The sequence below is a fragment of the Triticum urartu genome, chromosome 3, assembly GCF_003073215.2.
Source record: "Triticum urartu cultivar G1812 chromosome 3, Tu2.1, whole genome shotgun sequence".
In the NCBI taxonomy this organism is placed as follows: Eukaryota; Viridiplantae; Streptophyta; class Magnoliopsida; order Poales; family Poaceae; genus Triticum; species Triticum urartu.
The window spans coordinates 129939638-129954996 of NC_053024.1; the positions used below are offsets into that span (position 1 = coordinate 129939638).

At 46.7% G+C, this 15359-nt stretch overlaps 1 protein-coding gene across 1 annotated transcript; it reads right to left on the minus strand.

The window, feature by feature from the left end:
• Nucleotides 1-10295: 10295 nt before the first annotated feature.
• Nucleotides 10296-11371, minus strand: LOC125548169. Its single transcript, XM_048711840.1, has 3 exons — nucleotides 11172-11371; nucleotides 10931-11078; nucleotides 10296-10795 (listed from the first exon to the last, which is right to left on the minus strand). The coding sequence occupies exons 1-3, from the start codon at nucleotides 11246-11248 to the stop codon at nucleotides 10733-10735; spliced, it is 288 nt and encodes a 95-aa protein (XP_048567797.1). The 5' UTR covers nucleotides 11249-11371; the 3' UTR covers nucleotides 10296-10732.
• Between the last annotated feature and the right edge of the window lie 3988 nt (nucleotides 11372-15359).

A 15359-nucleotide genomic window follows, 5' to 3' on the forward strand; every position in this document is an offset into this window, starting at 1 on the left:
TGCTCTTGTGCTTCAAATGATAGTCTCCCCAACACTCAACTCTCTCTCATAGGATTTGGATTTGGTGGAAAGAAGATTTGAGTGGAAAGCAACTTGGGAAGGCTAGAGATCAAGATTCATATGGTAGGAATGGAATGTCTTGATCTCAACACATGAGTAGGTGGTTTTCTCTCAGAACATATGAGTAGGAATGGTGTGTGTGTTCTGATGGCTCTCTCATCGAATGAGAAGGAGGTGGAGGGGTATATATAGCCTCCACACAAAATCCAACCGTTGCACACAATTTACCAATCTCGGTGGGACCGAATTAGAAAACTCGGTCTGACCGAAGTAGTAAACCTAGTGACCGTTAGGAATTTCGGTGGGACTGACATGCAACTCGGTAGGACCGATTCGGTTAGGGTTTGGGCATAACGTAATCTTGGTGAGACCGATTACACAAAGTCGGTGAGACCGAATTTGGTAATTAGCTAACCAGAGAGTTGGTCAGGCAAACTCGGTGGGACCGATTTGCTCTTTCGGTGAGACCGAGTGGAACTCGGTGAGACCGAAAAGTTACAAAGGGGAAACACTGAGTTTACATTGCAATCTCGGTGGGACCGATTCGCTCTTTCGGTGGGACCGAAAAGTTACGAAAGGGAAACAGAGAGTTTGCAACCCCATCTCGGTGGGACCGAGATCCTTATCGGTAGAACCGAATTGCTAGGGCTTGGCAGTGGCTAATGGCAAGTGAAACTCGGTGGCGCCGGATAGGAAGAATCGGTAGGACCGAGTTTGGCTTAGAGTTTAGGTCATATGTGGATATGGGAAAGTAGTTGAGGGTTTTGGAGCATATCATTAAGCACATGAAGCAAGAGGTTCATTAAGCAACACCTCATCCCTCCTTAATAGTATTGGCTTTTCCTATGGACTCAATGTGATCTTGGATCACTAAAATATAAAATGAAGAGTCTTGAGCTTTTGAGCTTGAGCCAATCCTTTGTCCTTAGCATTTTGAGGGTTCCACTTTCACATCCATGCCATGCCAATCATTGAGCTTTCCTGGAATAATCACCTTGGAATAGCATTAGCTCAATGAGCTATATGTTGTTATGAATTACCAAAACCACCTAGGGATAGTTGCACTTTCAATCAATAACATGTATATCACATATACCTTTGTTCACTTTGCCATCCTTCTTATCCGCCAAATACTTGGGGTAGTTCCGCTTCCAATGACCAGTCTGTTTGAAGTAGAAGCACTCAGTCTCAGGCTTATGTCCAGACTTGGGTTTCTTCTCCTGAGCAGCAACTTGTTTGTTGTTCTTCTTAAAGTTCCCCTTCTTCTTCCCTTTGCCCTTTTTCTTGAAACTGGTGGTCTTATTAACCATCAATACTTGATGCTCCTTCTTGATTTCTACCTCCGCGGCCTTTAGCATCACGAAGAGCTCAGTAATAGTCTTATTCATCCCTTGCATATTATAGTTCAGCACGAAGCTTTTGTAGCTTGGTGGCAGTGATTGAAGAACTCTATCAATGACACTATCAACAGGAAGATTAACTCCCAGTTGAGTCAAGTGATTATGATACCTAGACATTTTGAGTATATGTTCATTGACAGAACTATTCTCCTCCATCTTGCAGCTATAGAACTTATTGGAGACTTCATATCTCTCAATCCGGGCATTTGCTTGAAATATTAACTTCAACTCCTGGAACATCTCATATGCTCCATGACGTTCAAAACGTCATTGAAGACCCGGTTCTAAGCCGTAAAGCATGGCACACTGAACTATCGAGTAGTCATCAGCTTTGCTCTGCCAGACGTTCATAACATCTGGTGTTGCTCCTGCAGCAGGCTTGGCACTTAGCGGTGCTCCCAGGACATAATTCTTCTGTGCAGAAATGAGTATAATCCTCAAGTTACGGACCCAGTCCGTGTAATTGCTACCATCATCTTTCAACTTTGCTTTCTCAAGGAACGCATTAAAATTTAACGGAACAACAGCACGGGCCATCTATCTACAATCAACATAGACAAGCAAGATACTATCAGGTACTAAGTTCATGATAAATTTAAGTTCAATTAATCATATTATTTAAGAACTCCCACTTAGATAGACATCCCTCTAATCCTCTACGTGATCACGTGATCCATATCAACTAAACCATGTCCGATCATCACATGAGATGGAGTAGTATCAACGGTGAACATCACTATGTTGATAATATATACTATATGATTCACGCTCGACCTTTCGGTCTCCGTGTTCCGAGGCCATATCTGTTATATGCTAGGCTCGTCAAGTTTAACCTGACTATTCCGCGTGTGCAACTGTTTTGCACCCGTTGTATTTGAACGTAGAGCCTATCACACCCGATCATCACGTGGTGTCTCAGCACGAAGAACTTTCGCAACGGTGCATACTCAGGGAGAACACTTATACTTTGATAATTTAGTGAGGGATCATCTTATAATGCTACCGTCAATCAAAGCAAGATAAGATGCATAAAAGATAAACATCACATGCAATCAATATAAGTGATATGATATGGCCATCATCATCTTGTGCTTGTGATCTCCATCTCCGAAGCACCTTCATGATCACCATCGTCACCGGTGCGACACCTTGATCTCCATCGTAGCATCATTGTCGTCTCGCCAATCTTATGCTTCCACGACTATCGCTACCGCTTAGTGATAAAGTAAAGCATTACAGGGCGATTGCATTGCATACAATAAAGTGACAACCATATGGCTCCTGCCAGTTGCCGATAACTCGGTTACAAAACATGATCATCTCATACAATAAAATTTAGCATCATGTATTGACCATATCACATCACAACATGCCCTGCAAAAATAAGTTAGACGTCCTCTACTTTGTTGTTGCAAATTTTACGTGGCTGCTACGGGCTTAGCAAGAACCGTTCTTACCTATGCATCAAAACCACAACGATAGTTTGTCAAGTTGGTGTTGTTTTAACCTTTGCAAGGACCGGGCGTAGCCACACTCGGTTCAACTAAAGTTGGAGAAACTGACACCCGCCAGCCACCTGTGTGCAAAGCACGTCGGTAGAACCAGTCTCGCGTAAGCGTACGCGTAATGTCAGTCCGAGCCGCTTCATTCAACAATACCGCCGAACCAAAGTATGACATGCTGGTAAGCAGTATGACTTATATCGCCCACAACTCACTTGTGTTCTACTCGTGCATATGACATCTACGCATAAAACCTGGCTCGGATGCCACTGTTGGGGAACGTAGTAATTTCAAAAAAATTCCTACGCACACGCAAGATCATGGTGATGCATAGCAACGAGAGGGAAGAGTGTTGTCTACGTACCCTCATAGACCGAAAGCGGAAGCGTTAGCACAACGCGGTTGATGTAGTCATACGTCTTCACGATCCGACCGATCAAGTACCGAACGCACGACACCTCTGAGTTCAGCACACGTTCAGCCCGATGATGTCCCTCGAACTCCGATCTAGCCGAGTGTTGAGGGAGAGATTCGTCATCACGCCGGCGTGGTGACGATGTTGATGTTCTACCAATGCAGGGCTTCGCCTAAGCACCGCTATAGTAGTGTCGAGGTGGACTATGGTGGAGGGGGGCACCGCACACGGCTAAAAGATCAACTTGATCAATTGTTGTGTCTATGGGGTGCCCCCGTCCTCCGTATATAAAGGGGGGAGGAGGAGGGGGCCGGCCAAGAGGAGGAGGCGCGCCCAAGGGGGGGCAATCCTACTCCAAGTAGGTTTTGCCCCCCTTTCCTATTCCAACTAGGAGAAGGGGGAAGGAGGAGGTGGAGAGAAGGAAGGAGAAGGGGGGCCGCGCCCCCTCCCCTTTCCCAATTCGGATTGGGGCAAGGGGGGGGGGCGCCACCTCCTGCTGCCTCTCCTCTTCCACCACTTTGGGCCCATGAGGCCCAATAACCCCCGGGGGGGTTCCGGTAACCCCCCGGTACTCCGGTATATATCCGATAACCCCCGGAATCATTCCGGTGTCCGAATATAGTCGTCCAATATATCAATCTTCATGTCTCGACCATTTCGAGACTCCTCGTCATGTCCGTGATCATATCTAGGACTCCGAACAACCTTCGGTACATCAAAACTCATAAACTCATAATATAACCGTCATCGAAACGTTAAGCGTGCGGACCCTACGGGTTCGAGAACTATGTAGACATGACCGAGACACGTCTCCAGTCAATAACCAATAGCGGAACCTGGATGCTCATGTTGGCTCCCACATATTCTACGAAGATCTTTATCGGTCAGACCGCATAACAACATACGTTGTTCCCTTTGTCATCGGTATGTTACTTGCCCGAGATTCGATCGTCGGTATCTCAATACCTAGTTCAATCTCATTACCGGCAAGTCTCTTTACTCGTTCCGTAATACATCATCCCGCAACTAACTCATTAGTTGCAATGCTTGCAAGGCTTAAGTGATGTGCATTACCGAGAGGGCCCAGAGATACCTCTCCGACAATCGGAGTGACAAATCCTAATCTCGAAATATGCCAACCCAACAAGTACCTTTGGAGACACCTGTAGAGCACCTTTATAATCACCCAGTTACGTTGTGACGTTTGGTAGCACACAAAGTGTTCCTCCGGTAAACGGGAGTTGCATAATCTCATAGTCATAGGAACATGTATAAGTCATGAAGAAAGCAATAGCAACAAACTAAACGATCAAGTGCTAAGCTAACGGAATGGGTCAAGTCAATCACATCATTCTCCTAATGATGTGATCCCATTAATCAAATGAAAACCCATGTCAATGGTTAGGAAACTTAACCATCTTTGATCGACGAGCTAGTCAAGTAGAGGCATACTAGTGACACTCTGTTTGTCTATGTATTCACACATGTATTATGTTTCCGGTTAATACAATTCTAGCATGAATAATAAACATTTATCATGATATAAGGAAATAAATAATAACTTCATTATTGCCTCTAGGGCATATTCCCTTCAATTAATTCTTATTAAAACCTTCCTAGCTAGTATACCCATTTATCTCCTTTCTTTCTTCAAATTCCCCAAATGGGCACTGCATGATTAATAGCCAGATGGCCAATTGCCTATGGAATGATTTTGAAGGGAATAGGAAAATTCACCTTGCTAACTGGCACCTAGTCAGCATGAATAAGCAACATGGGGGCTTGGGGTGCCTAATGTTAGAGATGTGAACCTTTGCCTACTAGGAAGCTGGGTGAAGAGATACATCAAAGATGAAGGGAAGCTATGGAGAGACCTAATAGATAGGAAGTATTCGAATGATGCTCCTAACATCTTTGCTTGCAGCCCACACAATCCCTCAGATTCTGGCAAGGTGTAATGTGGGCAGCAAAAGCATTAAAATTTGGATACAAATGGGTGGTAGGAGATGGCAAGAAAATTAGATTCTGGGAGGACATTTGGTTTGGGACCTCCCCTCTTTCTATCCAATTCTGGCCTCTTTACTCCATTTGTCACCAGCACTGTGTCACACTGGCTGAGGTGTGGGACAATGTGGAAATTAAACTGACCTTTAGAAGGGTTTTCACTACACATATGATGGGACAATGGTACTGCCTAGAACAGATCATTGAAAGCACCATTTTGCATGATTGTGATGATTCCCTGGTCTGGCAATATGAAGCTAAGGGTGAATACACTACATGATCTCTATGTAGCATCATTAACTTCAGGGGGTGCAACCAGTCTATATTCCTGTAGTTTGGACTATCAAAATCCCACCTAGGGTACAGGTCTTTCTCTGGTTGCTCTCTCACAATAAACTCATGACTAAAGATAATTTGGCAAAGAGAGGTATTGAAAACCCCCCTGATTGTGTCTACTGTACAGACAAGGAAACCATTGACCACCTTTTCTTTAGGTGTGTGGTGGCCAAACAAATCTGGCGGCAGGTCTCAATTCTGCTCTCCATTGACCTAGGTTCAGATTATCTCTCTATTGCCAGATTTTGGCCTGCCAACAAGAAACACATAATGCTAAACTCGTTTTGTGCATGCATTCTTTGGACTTTGTGGAAGAACAGAAATGCCCATGTATTTAATAATGCTGTGTGGATTGACTTGAAACAGATATGGAGGAAAGTGCTGGGGGCAATGAGGAGATGGACGATCTTATTCAAGGAGGAAGCAGCCCAGCAGTGGGAGGAGCTTTCAAACAAGATTTCGGTGACTTTGGAAGCCCCATTCCAAATCATGGCAAGGTGACTTCGCTGGGGATGACCTCCACTGATGAAGACGATCAGGTCCTCCTCTCCAAGCTGAACCTGGAAGACTATGGCACGCCAAGCGAACAGTACCCATTCGTTTCACCTCCGAGGAGCCCTTCTGGTGGTGCCAAACACTGCCTGCTTAGCCCAATCACTCGGATAGACCTGCTGGGATCGCCGTTGCAACCCTGGAAGAAGCTCAGAGACGCAATGGGAAAGTTGAAGGACAACAGGACAACTAAAGGCAGTGCTGAGGGCATGACGACCTATGAGATCGAAGCTTAGTCGAGCAGTTGCCGTTACAGTGGTGGCATGACACTCCCCACACTGTAACAGAAGTTGCTTATGGTTCTGTTAAAACTGTCTTTTATTTGGCCTCTGGGCATTCTGTTCTCTATGCTCCCCCTCTGAGGGGAAACATTTGTTCTTTCGACACTGTTCCTGGTTTCATTTATAAAAATGGGACCAAGGGGTTTCTATCCCCTTTCATCTAAAAAAAGCGTTTGATTATAACACGCTTTGAGTAATAGCCGTTGGATTAAATCGTTCGTTCGTGGCCATGCTTTTGTGAGTTGGTCCGGGCAACTTGGCGTCGCTCGCCTCATGCGCAGCCGCGCCTCCGGCGAGCTCGTCGCCGTCAAGTACAAGTGTACGACCACCGCGGCGAGAAGGTACGACCACCAAGCCACCGTCACCACAGTTCAGATATTTGATATCTGGACCTCTGGAGTCTGTAGTACGCCTTCAGAGTTCTGACGCGTCTTCAGGTTATTCTGACTCCGACGCATCTCGTAGTCTTAAGAGCATCTTCAATAGGTCCAAATGTAAAAGTAACTAACTTTTGAATCGTCTAAGGCCAAAAACGCAGCTCCAACAAACAGTTCATATGTATAAAAAATTGGACCGCGGCCTCCTCATGATGTAAAATACAACATCTCGTTGTGCAAATTTATATCACGAGGTGCATCTGGTCCAAAACCAGCCGTCGCCCGCGAACACTGAACCGCCACTTCCTTTCCTTTTCCGCCCGCCCGCCCGCGACCTTCCGCCCGACCGCCGCCGCCACGCCGCACGCCGCCCGCATCAGATCCGGCCCCGTCCCGCCCCCCGCCGCTGTTTCCACGCCGCCCCGCCGCCCGCCCGCCGCGGATCAGGCCGCGGCTGCAGCGCACGCCGCCGCCCCATCCGCCCCGCCCCGTCCGCCGTAGGTCCGACCCGCCGCAGCTCCGCCCGGCCCCGGCCCGCCCGCCGTAGCTCCGACCCGCCCCGGCCCCGTCCGTCACCGCCCCGCACGCCCGTCGTAGCTCCGTCCCGCCCCGGCTCCCCCAGCTCCGCCTCGCCTGTCTCCGTCTGCCACCGCCCCTCAGCTCCGCCCCGCCCGGCTCCGTCCGCCACCGCTCCAAAACGTACCATTTATTGGAGTTGCTTTTTTGGACTTTCAATTTGAACCATCTGTTGGAGTTGAGCTTTTTTCGGAGCTCCAAAACGTACTTTTTGGCGGTCCAAATTTTACATCTTCGATTTTGGACCATCAAATTTTGGACCATCTATTGAAGATGCTTTAATGGAGTAAGCTTCTTCACAAGCGCATCTGCACTGCCGATCGATTCAGCCGGGAGGAGGTAGCAAACGTTCTGCCATAACTCTTGAATCTGTTGCAATTGCTGTATTGGTTAACTCAGTTTATATATATGCATGTTCAGGCTCGGTTCTTTTTCCAGCAGCTAATATCTGGAGTTAGGTATCAGTTTATTTCCCAAATTATACTACTACTTGGTTTTGCGTTTCTACAGTTTCATTTGCAATTTCCATTAATCTGTTGTATGCATTCCTCAAGCAAGTATGCATCCTGACATAAAGATCAAGAACACGTTAATCTGCTGGATGGAAGCACCGCTCCTTGTCTGAAGATATGGGGCTTTGGCTATCAGAAGATACTCTGTGGTCTGTGCTATTAATCTCGTGGTGTTGTGCCTGATTGCATGCTTATATGTTAAAAAAAATTGAGGCAAACATTGCATGCTTATGTGATGGGTATTCTTCACGATGGGAACGGGCCAACGTTACCCACTGAGACATTGGTCCGGCCCATATTTTCAAGGTTGATGGGTCCTCTAGGTCACCACCGGCCCACCAGGACAAGCGGGTCGACCCAAATTTAATTGCCTAAAGTATGCCATTACAATGCACATGCCGTTGCAAGGTTGTTACCCTTGTGTTTATATGAAAAATTTAAATTATTAGCCAACCTTATAATGCAAACGATTCATGGTAGAAGCCGAAATAATTTCTTTTTAAAAAACTCCCAGCATCTAAATAATGCTAGTTGAATAAATGTGGTTGGACAAATGCTTCTTGTTTTAATTTGTGCAATCTTTGCCACTCAGTATTGGACCATTGGGACGGCAGGGACCAAGTCCGAGCTAGAGCGGGCCGGCCCATTCCCATCCTGATTAAATATCATCTCTTAAATGTTAAATCTCGACAACAAAAATGTTTGTACCCTCTTACTGCAGGAACTCCTAACAAACAGAAGTTTGCTGAATACCAGATTTTTAAGTGAATTGCAGTCGTGTTGTTTTCTATTCTACTCCCTCCATAAAGAAATATAAGAGCGTTTAGATTACTAAAGTAGTGATATAAACACTCTTATATTTCTTTACAGAGAGAGTACAATTCTTGTTTCTTCGTTCTCGGCCAAAATCAAAATTAACTGTTGGACCTGAAGTGCTTTAAACTGTCTCCTGCGTACTCTGTCATTTGCTGCCTAACTTAATTCACTTTGCTCGGCCATAAAAAACTTTACGCGCTTTCTGAACCTTTCATTGGCATGAGCGGTGTATGGCCTTGAGGAGTAATCATTTAAATACTTTCTGTTTTTTTTTTGCTCAAGTGCTAATAATTTGTTTTCGAATGGAGATTGCCGATGTGTGGATGTGGTGACCCTTTATGTATTTGGTGCCTAGTGCCTACCCTTTCAAGGATAAAGAAGATCCCAAGAATTTCAAAATGAAATTTCAGGTATCTTGCTACTAGCCGTTCAGCTTTGCAGTCTCACAAGTTGTACTCATAGCCCAACAAGTAAATACAGAGTTTTCATCAAAAAAGTAAATACTGAGCCCAAATTGCAGAAAATATGGGTGTTCAGTACTAGATACATCCTGAAACTGTAGTGCCAGCGCCATGTTTTAGTTATTTTCTCCCCTTGCTTCTTTTCTTCTTCTAGCACACGTACGTGTTCCATGCGGGCAATGCATTATCCTACGGCGCATGGTCATCTTGCATACTAGTAAGAGATCAAAAACCTTTTTTTTTTCTGGTTCTGTAATTAGTAATACTATGCTACGGGATTGTGTGCTCCTCCACTCCACTACAGTGAGAAGTGGGTATAGGAAAACGAGGACGCTGCAGCAACCAACACATCTCGCAAGCAAAGTATAGTACATGAATAAACACAACAACGTATACAAACAAACAATGGGGTCAGTAAATAGAAATTAGATGTGACATATTATGTCACATCTAGATGAGCACTAGACACGCACTTTTTAGTTTATATGTTTTCGCTATTGGCGGGGATCCTACAGTGCACCGCCCGGTGGCAGCTTTGTCAGACAGAGCGATACGTGTCGGGAAATGATAGGCACACGTACAGTCGAACAAGCGTGCATGCTGCTGTTCTGCCTACGGTTCTCTAGGCCTGAAAACTCGAATCAAAGTGCTCCCACACGCACTGCATCGATCATCTCTCCCGGCACGCACAGAACCACGCTCACGCACAAATCAGTGCAATTATTTGTCTTATCATTGCAGGTTTCCACGAGAGGTTTACTCATCTCGGAAACTCGCAAGTGTAGGAATCATATCATGATCAGCGGTTCGAGAGGCCGACTCCACTCATCAACAAAACCTCCTCCTCTTCCTTGTCTTGTAGATTTCACAAGTCAACCCAAGACCTTAAACCACTCACATTAGGCACCCAAAGCATGCGTCTAGCCATCTACCCATGCATATAGAAACATGACCCAAAAGTCAGACACACACTGCCATGCATGTTGGACAGCGAAAGAGAGTACACGCATGAGCTTATAAAATACTACCGCTACACAGATTCTTTTTTGACTAATTGCTCATTCATTTATAATCACCATTACATTGCAGGGTTCAATCTTCAAAGTCGTCCTCTGAATATCAGTAGACCCTAGCTAGTAAGATCGATCGATGAAGAACTTTATATATCTATATTACTGCGGCTAGTGCTAATTAAGTAGTAGTACGTGGTATATAAAGATAGTAGCTAAGCTTGAGCTGACACTAGAGTCAACAAAGCCATGGGAGATCACACAAAAACACACACCGATCGATACACTTACGCCGCAAAAGCAATTGACTAGTAGCAACTGATCAACGTACTCCGGCCTTAGCTTATAATAAACCAAGCTTCCATAGCTATGGCAGATGCTCAAAGCATCTAAATGATTATGCTTATAACTTCGCCTGGATGTTGGCTGGTCAAGCAAGCTCCTGGTTCTTCTCCACCACCCTCACCTCCTTGGCCGACCTCAGCACGCTGGCCTGCATCAGTATATAGTTAAGTCGCTCATGTGTGCAATCAGGGTGTAAGAGAAGATTCATGTACAGTAGAGGTGAGCATGTATGAGGATCCATGTACATCCATGATGCATGTGAGGTTATAGGCGGGGCGGTGACCTGAGCGTCGGTGATCTCGACGGCGAATCCGTCGACGATGGCCAGCGAGGACTTCTTCCAGTAGGTGTCGGGCTGGAGGAGCTTGGCGAGGAGCTTATCGTGCTTCTGGCTCAGGTACGCGTCCAGCGTCGCCGACCCCTGCTTCGTCCTGCACCCAAGCCAACAAACCATCCATCAAAACCGCGCACATATATTGGATAGAAGATGCAAGCCATTATAGTTATGTGCAAGGTATACAGACCGATCGGCCCTTAGGCGCTCGTAGACAGGGTCGAAGTTCATGAAGACGAAGTAGACCTCCTGCTGCGGCTTCGCCATTGCTCGCGCTCGTTGGATTCTCTCTCCCTCGAGCTACACAGGAAGCTAGGTAGCAGCACTAAGGTTTTCAGTGCGGGTAATGACTAATGATATGAGTGAGAGAGCAAGTGCTAGCTTGGCTTGGTTCCATATCATTGCTATGGGCCGGTATTTATAGCCGGGGGAGAGGAGGTGGTCACATGCCGATCTTGTCACCGGCCGGGAGGGAGCTAGCTTGCATCTTTCTTACTGTGTCCAGATTAGCCTAGATCTAGAGTGATTAGTCAAATTAGGGAAAGCGCGACGCAACTAACAAACATGCAGCCAACTGCGCGAGCTTAGGCCGGCTTGAACTTGGTCAAGGGAATCTCGCCTATAAAACGCGCACGCACATGCATGTGCGTACGTCCAGCCACTAGTTAACCAACCCTTGCTTGTCCATGTAGCAAGCTTGCTGCAGGCACTGTGACGCGCATGTATATTTTATGTGGGTTGCAGTTGCATTGCTGGAGAAGATAAGAGTATATACATACACATTTTTGTATGGTTCGTGAGCAATATCCAATAGAATGTCTCTGATGGTTGGGCAGAGGGGAGGGGGCATGCGATGGTGACACAGGCCTGCATGCAGGCGCAGTGGATATGTACGTAGCATGGAATCTCGCACAGAGCTGGAAGAGGTCAAGGGCTCGAGATCTCTGCGCTGCACCTGGGACTCAGAGGGAGAGGCGCTGTAGGCTGGAGACTGGCCGGATTGTACGCATGCATGTCGTCGCAGCTGGCGCTGGTCAGTGGTCAGTACCAGATCCGGATGGGATGGGGTGTGAGCAGAGCGGGCAGCTCGCAGTACGCACGGCCGCGAGCATGCATGCATGCGACGCAGAGCTGGCTGCCGCCCGGCTGCTGCGTGCATGGCCAGAGCGAGAGGAGAGGAGAGGGCCCGGACCGATCGGATCCGGCGCAAGGACGGCACTGGCCGGCAAGGATCTCGGCGAGGGGCCGAGATCGGGCTAGCTGCCATGCATGCACATTTTTGGTAATGCTGTACACTTGTATGTTTGCATCTCTAGAAACGTGACCGAGTCGCTGATCATGCATGCATGCACGACAGGTTACATATACTTCCTCCATACCATAATGTAGTGCTTCCTCTATCCACGTGCTTCAACTTTGACCGTAAATTTAATTACCAATACTGATTACGGCGGGAGCAAAAATTATATCAGTGAATTAGTATTCGAAAGAAGTTTTCAATTATATAATTTTTTTCTTCCGTCGCAGTTGGTCTCGTTGGTTAAATTTATGGTCAAAGTTGAACCTACTATATTTTGAAATGGAGGTAGTATCAACTATACCATGCATGCTAAGCTTGTCTTGTACCCTTTTTTCTGGAGGTAGGGTCATTGCATCCTCGGATGTATGCAAGGCAATCAAAGCTTGAGTGCACATATTATACTATTTTTTTGTGCCGTGTCACTTCGTAGGCTGCTGCAGGCTGCAGCCTAATGAGTTTAATTAGTCCGCGACGAGTTAATATCACCACCGGTACATGAACTTGCGCGGCGTTAGCAGATACATACATAAAGTTAGAAAAACAAGAAAAATGGTCACTTCACTCCTTATGTTGCAACAGTTTGGTCCAAAACGGTCTGAAACAGTCTACTTAGCTTGCTTTGTTACCATGAGGTCCTATTTTTTCCTGATTGCAAAGTGGATCAAAAAAACTTTTAAATATATTTTCAGGAAGTCTTCAGCTATAGGGCGGGATGAAATATTGTAAAAATGACCGTTGTTACCATGAACTAGCACATAGGTCAGATAACCCTTCCCAACCCCCTTGGTCTGTTCGTTTCACCTTCCACCTCAAGCGGGACCAAGGCAGGGCAACGAAGCAATTGATTTTGTGGGCAACGATCGCGGCAGCATGGAGCCGATCTAGAGCCTCGCGCCTACCCTCCGGATGTGTTCTAATCAAGTTGAGAGGTCAGGAATGTATTCTCTTGAACTAAACAACGCTGAAACTAGATAAATAGGAGTAGCTCACAAGTCTAAAACTGAAATTGATTCATCCATAGACAAATGTACAATTTTCAGCATCACGAGAGCACTGCAAGTCCAAGTTTAATTGGCATCAATGCCACATCCAATCGCTGTTACGAGGAGTCTTCTATGTGCTGAGGTTTAGGCAATGACGCACAACGGAGAGACTAGCTCCAGCCGGACACCTGCCTCCTACATCCTCCTTTGATCCACTTTGCAATCGGGTATTTAAAAGTTTTTTGTACAAGTTTGAATCACAAATACAAAGAATTTTCTGTGCAAACTTACAACACAAAGATGAGGCACAAAATGCTACATTAACCTCCTCAAGCCGCCGCCACCGCTCATGTCGCCACCACCAGGGAGACTGCCTTCTGCCTTGCATGGGAGATGTACAAATGCCCCAGCCACCGCTCATGCCACAGCTACCAGCGAGACCACCTCTCCCTCGTGCGGACGATGTCTCAATTGCACGTTCAGCACCCTCTTTTGCGACACCGACGTGTGTGGCCACTATGGGCCCTCGATGGCGGGAGTGCAAGCGCGGGCTTGGGCTTAGGGATTTGAGTCGGGTGGACATGTGAGGAATAGGAAACACAAGACATTATAGTACCTTTATACTATAACGCCAAGGGGTTTTGTCTTAAAAAAATATCGCAGACACATGCCACTTCATGGCATGGCATTCAATCTGACAGCTATGAGACCGTTTTGTACCAAACAGTTACGACATCAGGAGTTAAGTAATCATTTTTATGGGGTTTTCAAGTTTATGTATGTATTTTTTTTTGAATTGTTCGGATTGCTTACCACATGTTTCATATGGTAAGTTTATGTATGTATTTGTTAACACCGTGCAGCGGTGCAAGTTCATGTACTTAGGGTGATATCAACTCTTCCGCGACACGACCTTTGAAACAGTGGGGAGAGAGCACACGTCTGATTTCTTTGTACCGACGTTGATATTTGGAAACCATCTGCAGTGCCCAAGAGGCCAAGACCTCGTCATATCACTCCACGAGTTATTGAGTTTGGCTTTGAGGCAACGTACGTACTGGCTAGCTAGCCAGTGTACGACAAGTGATGGACGCCGGGCCGGCCCCGGGCATTGATGAGGCCCACGTGTACGTGTTGGACACCTGCCGTCCAGCGAAAGGTCGTCGGAGCTGTGGGGGACTGGTTTCCCGCCGGGGCATCACATGCTCGCTACGCTGCCTGCCTCCGTCCAACTTTCGGGTCATTTCCGGGGTCCTACGCTGAGCCAAGAGAAAGACTTTGTTGGCGCCTCTCCCTTTGTCGTTCCATGCATGGATGCCTCCACGGCAACAAACTCTGTGGACTGTGGCCATGAATGCATGCAGGCGTACGGCCTCAACTCCTGAAAACAGCTTGCATGCACGGAGCAGGCACGTGCATGTTTGTGCCTTAGGCCTGGCCAGTGTAAATCTTGTTTAGGCTCCGTTTGAAATCGTGGAGCCTTTTCAAAGTCGCCTCTCCACCCACTTCCCAAACTGTGACAACAACCTGGCATGCCTATTTTTTTCTTCCAACCAAGCTAACTGTTTTTCCATTAGTTGCTCAACGGAAAAAAAATCTTACAAGTACTACTCACTAATAGGGTGAGCGTCCGCCCTCCAAGAACGGAGGGGCGGGGCGGGGGCGTATCTTTCCATTTGTCTGGCGGAAAAGCACGAAGGCGGGGGCTGGAGGGTCGCGAGCGAAGGAGTCGAGGATTTTCTCCCCGACCTACCGACATAGGGAGAACTAACCGGAGGTGGGCTGTCGAAAGGTCAGGGATCTTCCTCCCTCGCGTGCAACCAAATAGGGATGTTTGCTTGCCCAGGGCCAACTCAGCCCGTGGTTTACCCACCCGGGGAAAAGGCAGGGATCCCCCTGAGATCCCTTACAACCAACCGGTTCAAGAGATACATGTCTTAGAAAGGATCGCAGTTTTAAAAACCAAACCAGACCAGTGGTCCGACCAAATATACCGGAGTCGAGGCCTCGTTTGGCTAATAAGGTGTGTTGGTCTTTTAGAAGAAAAAAATGGCAAAACATCTGGAAACCGGTGTGTCAACTGGGATTCAAACCT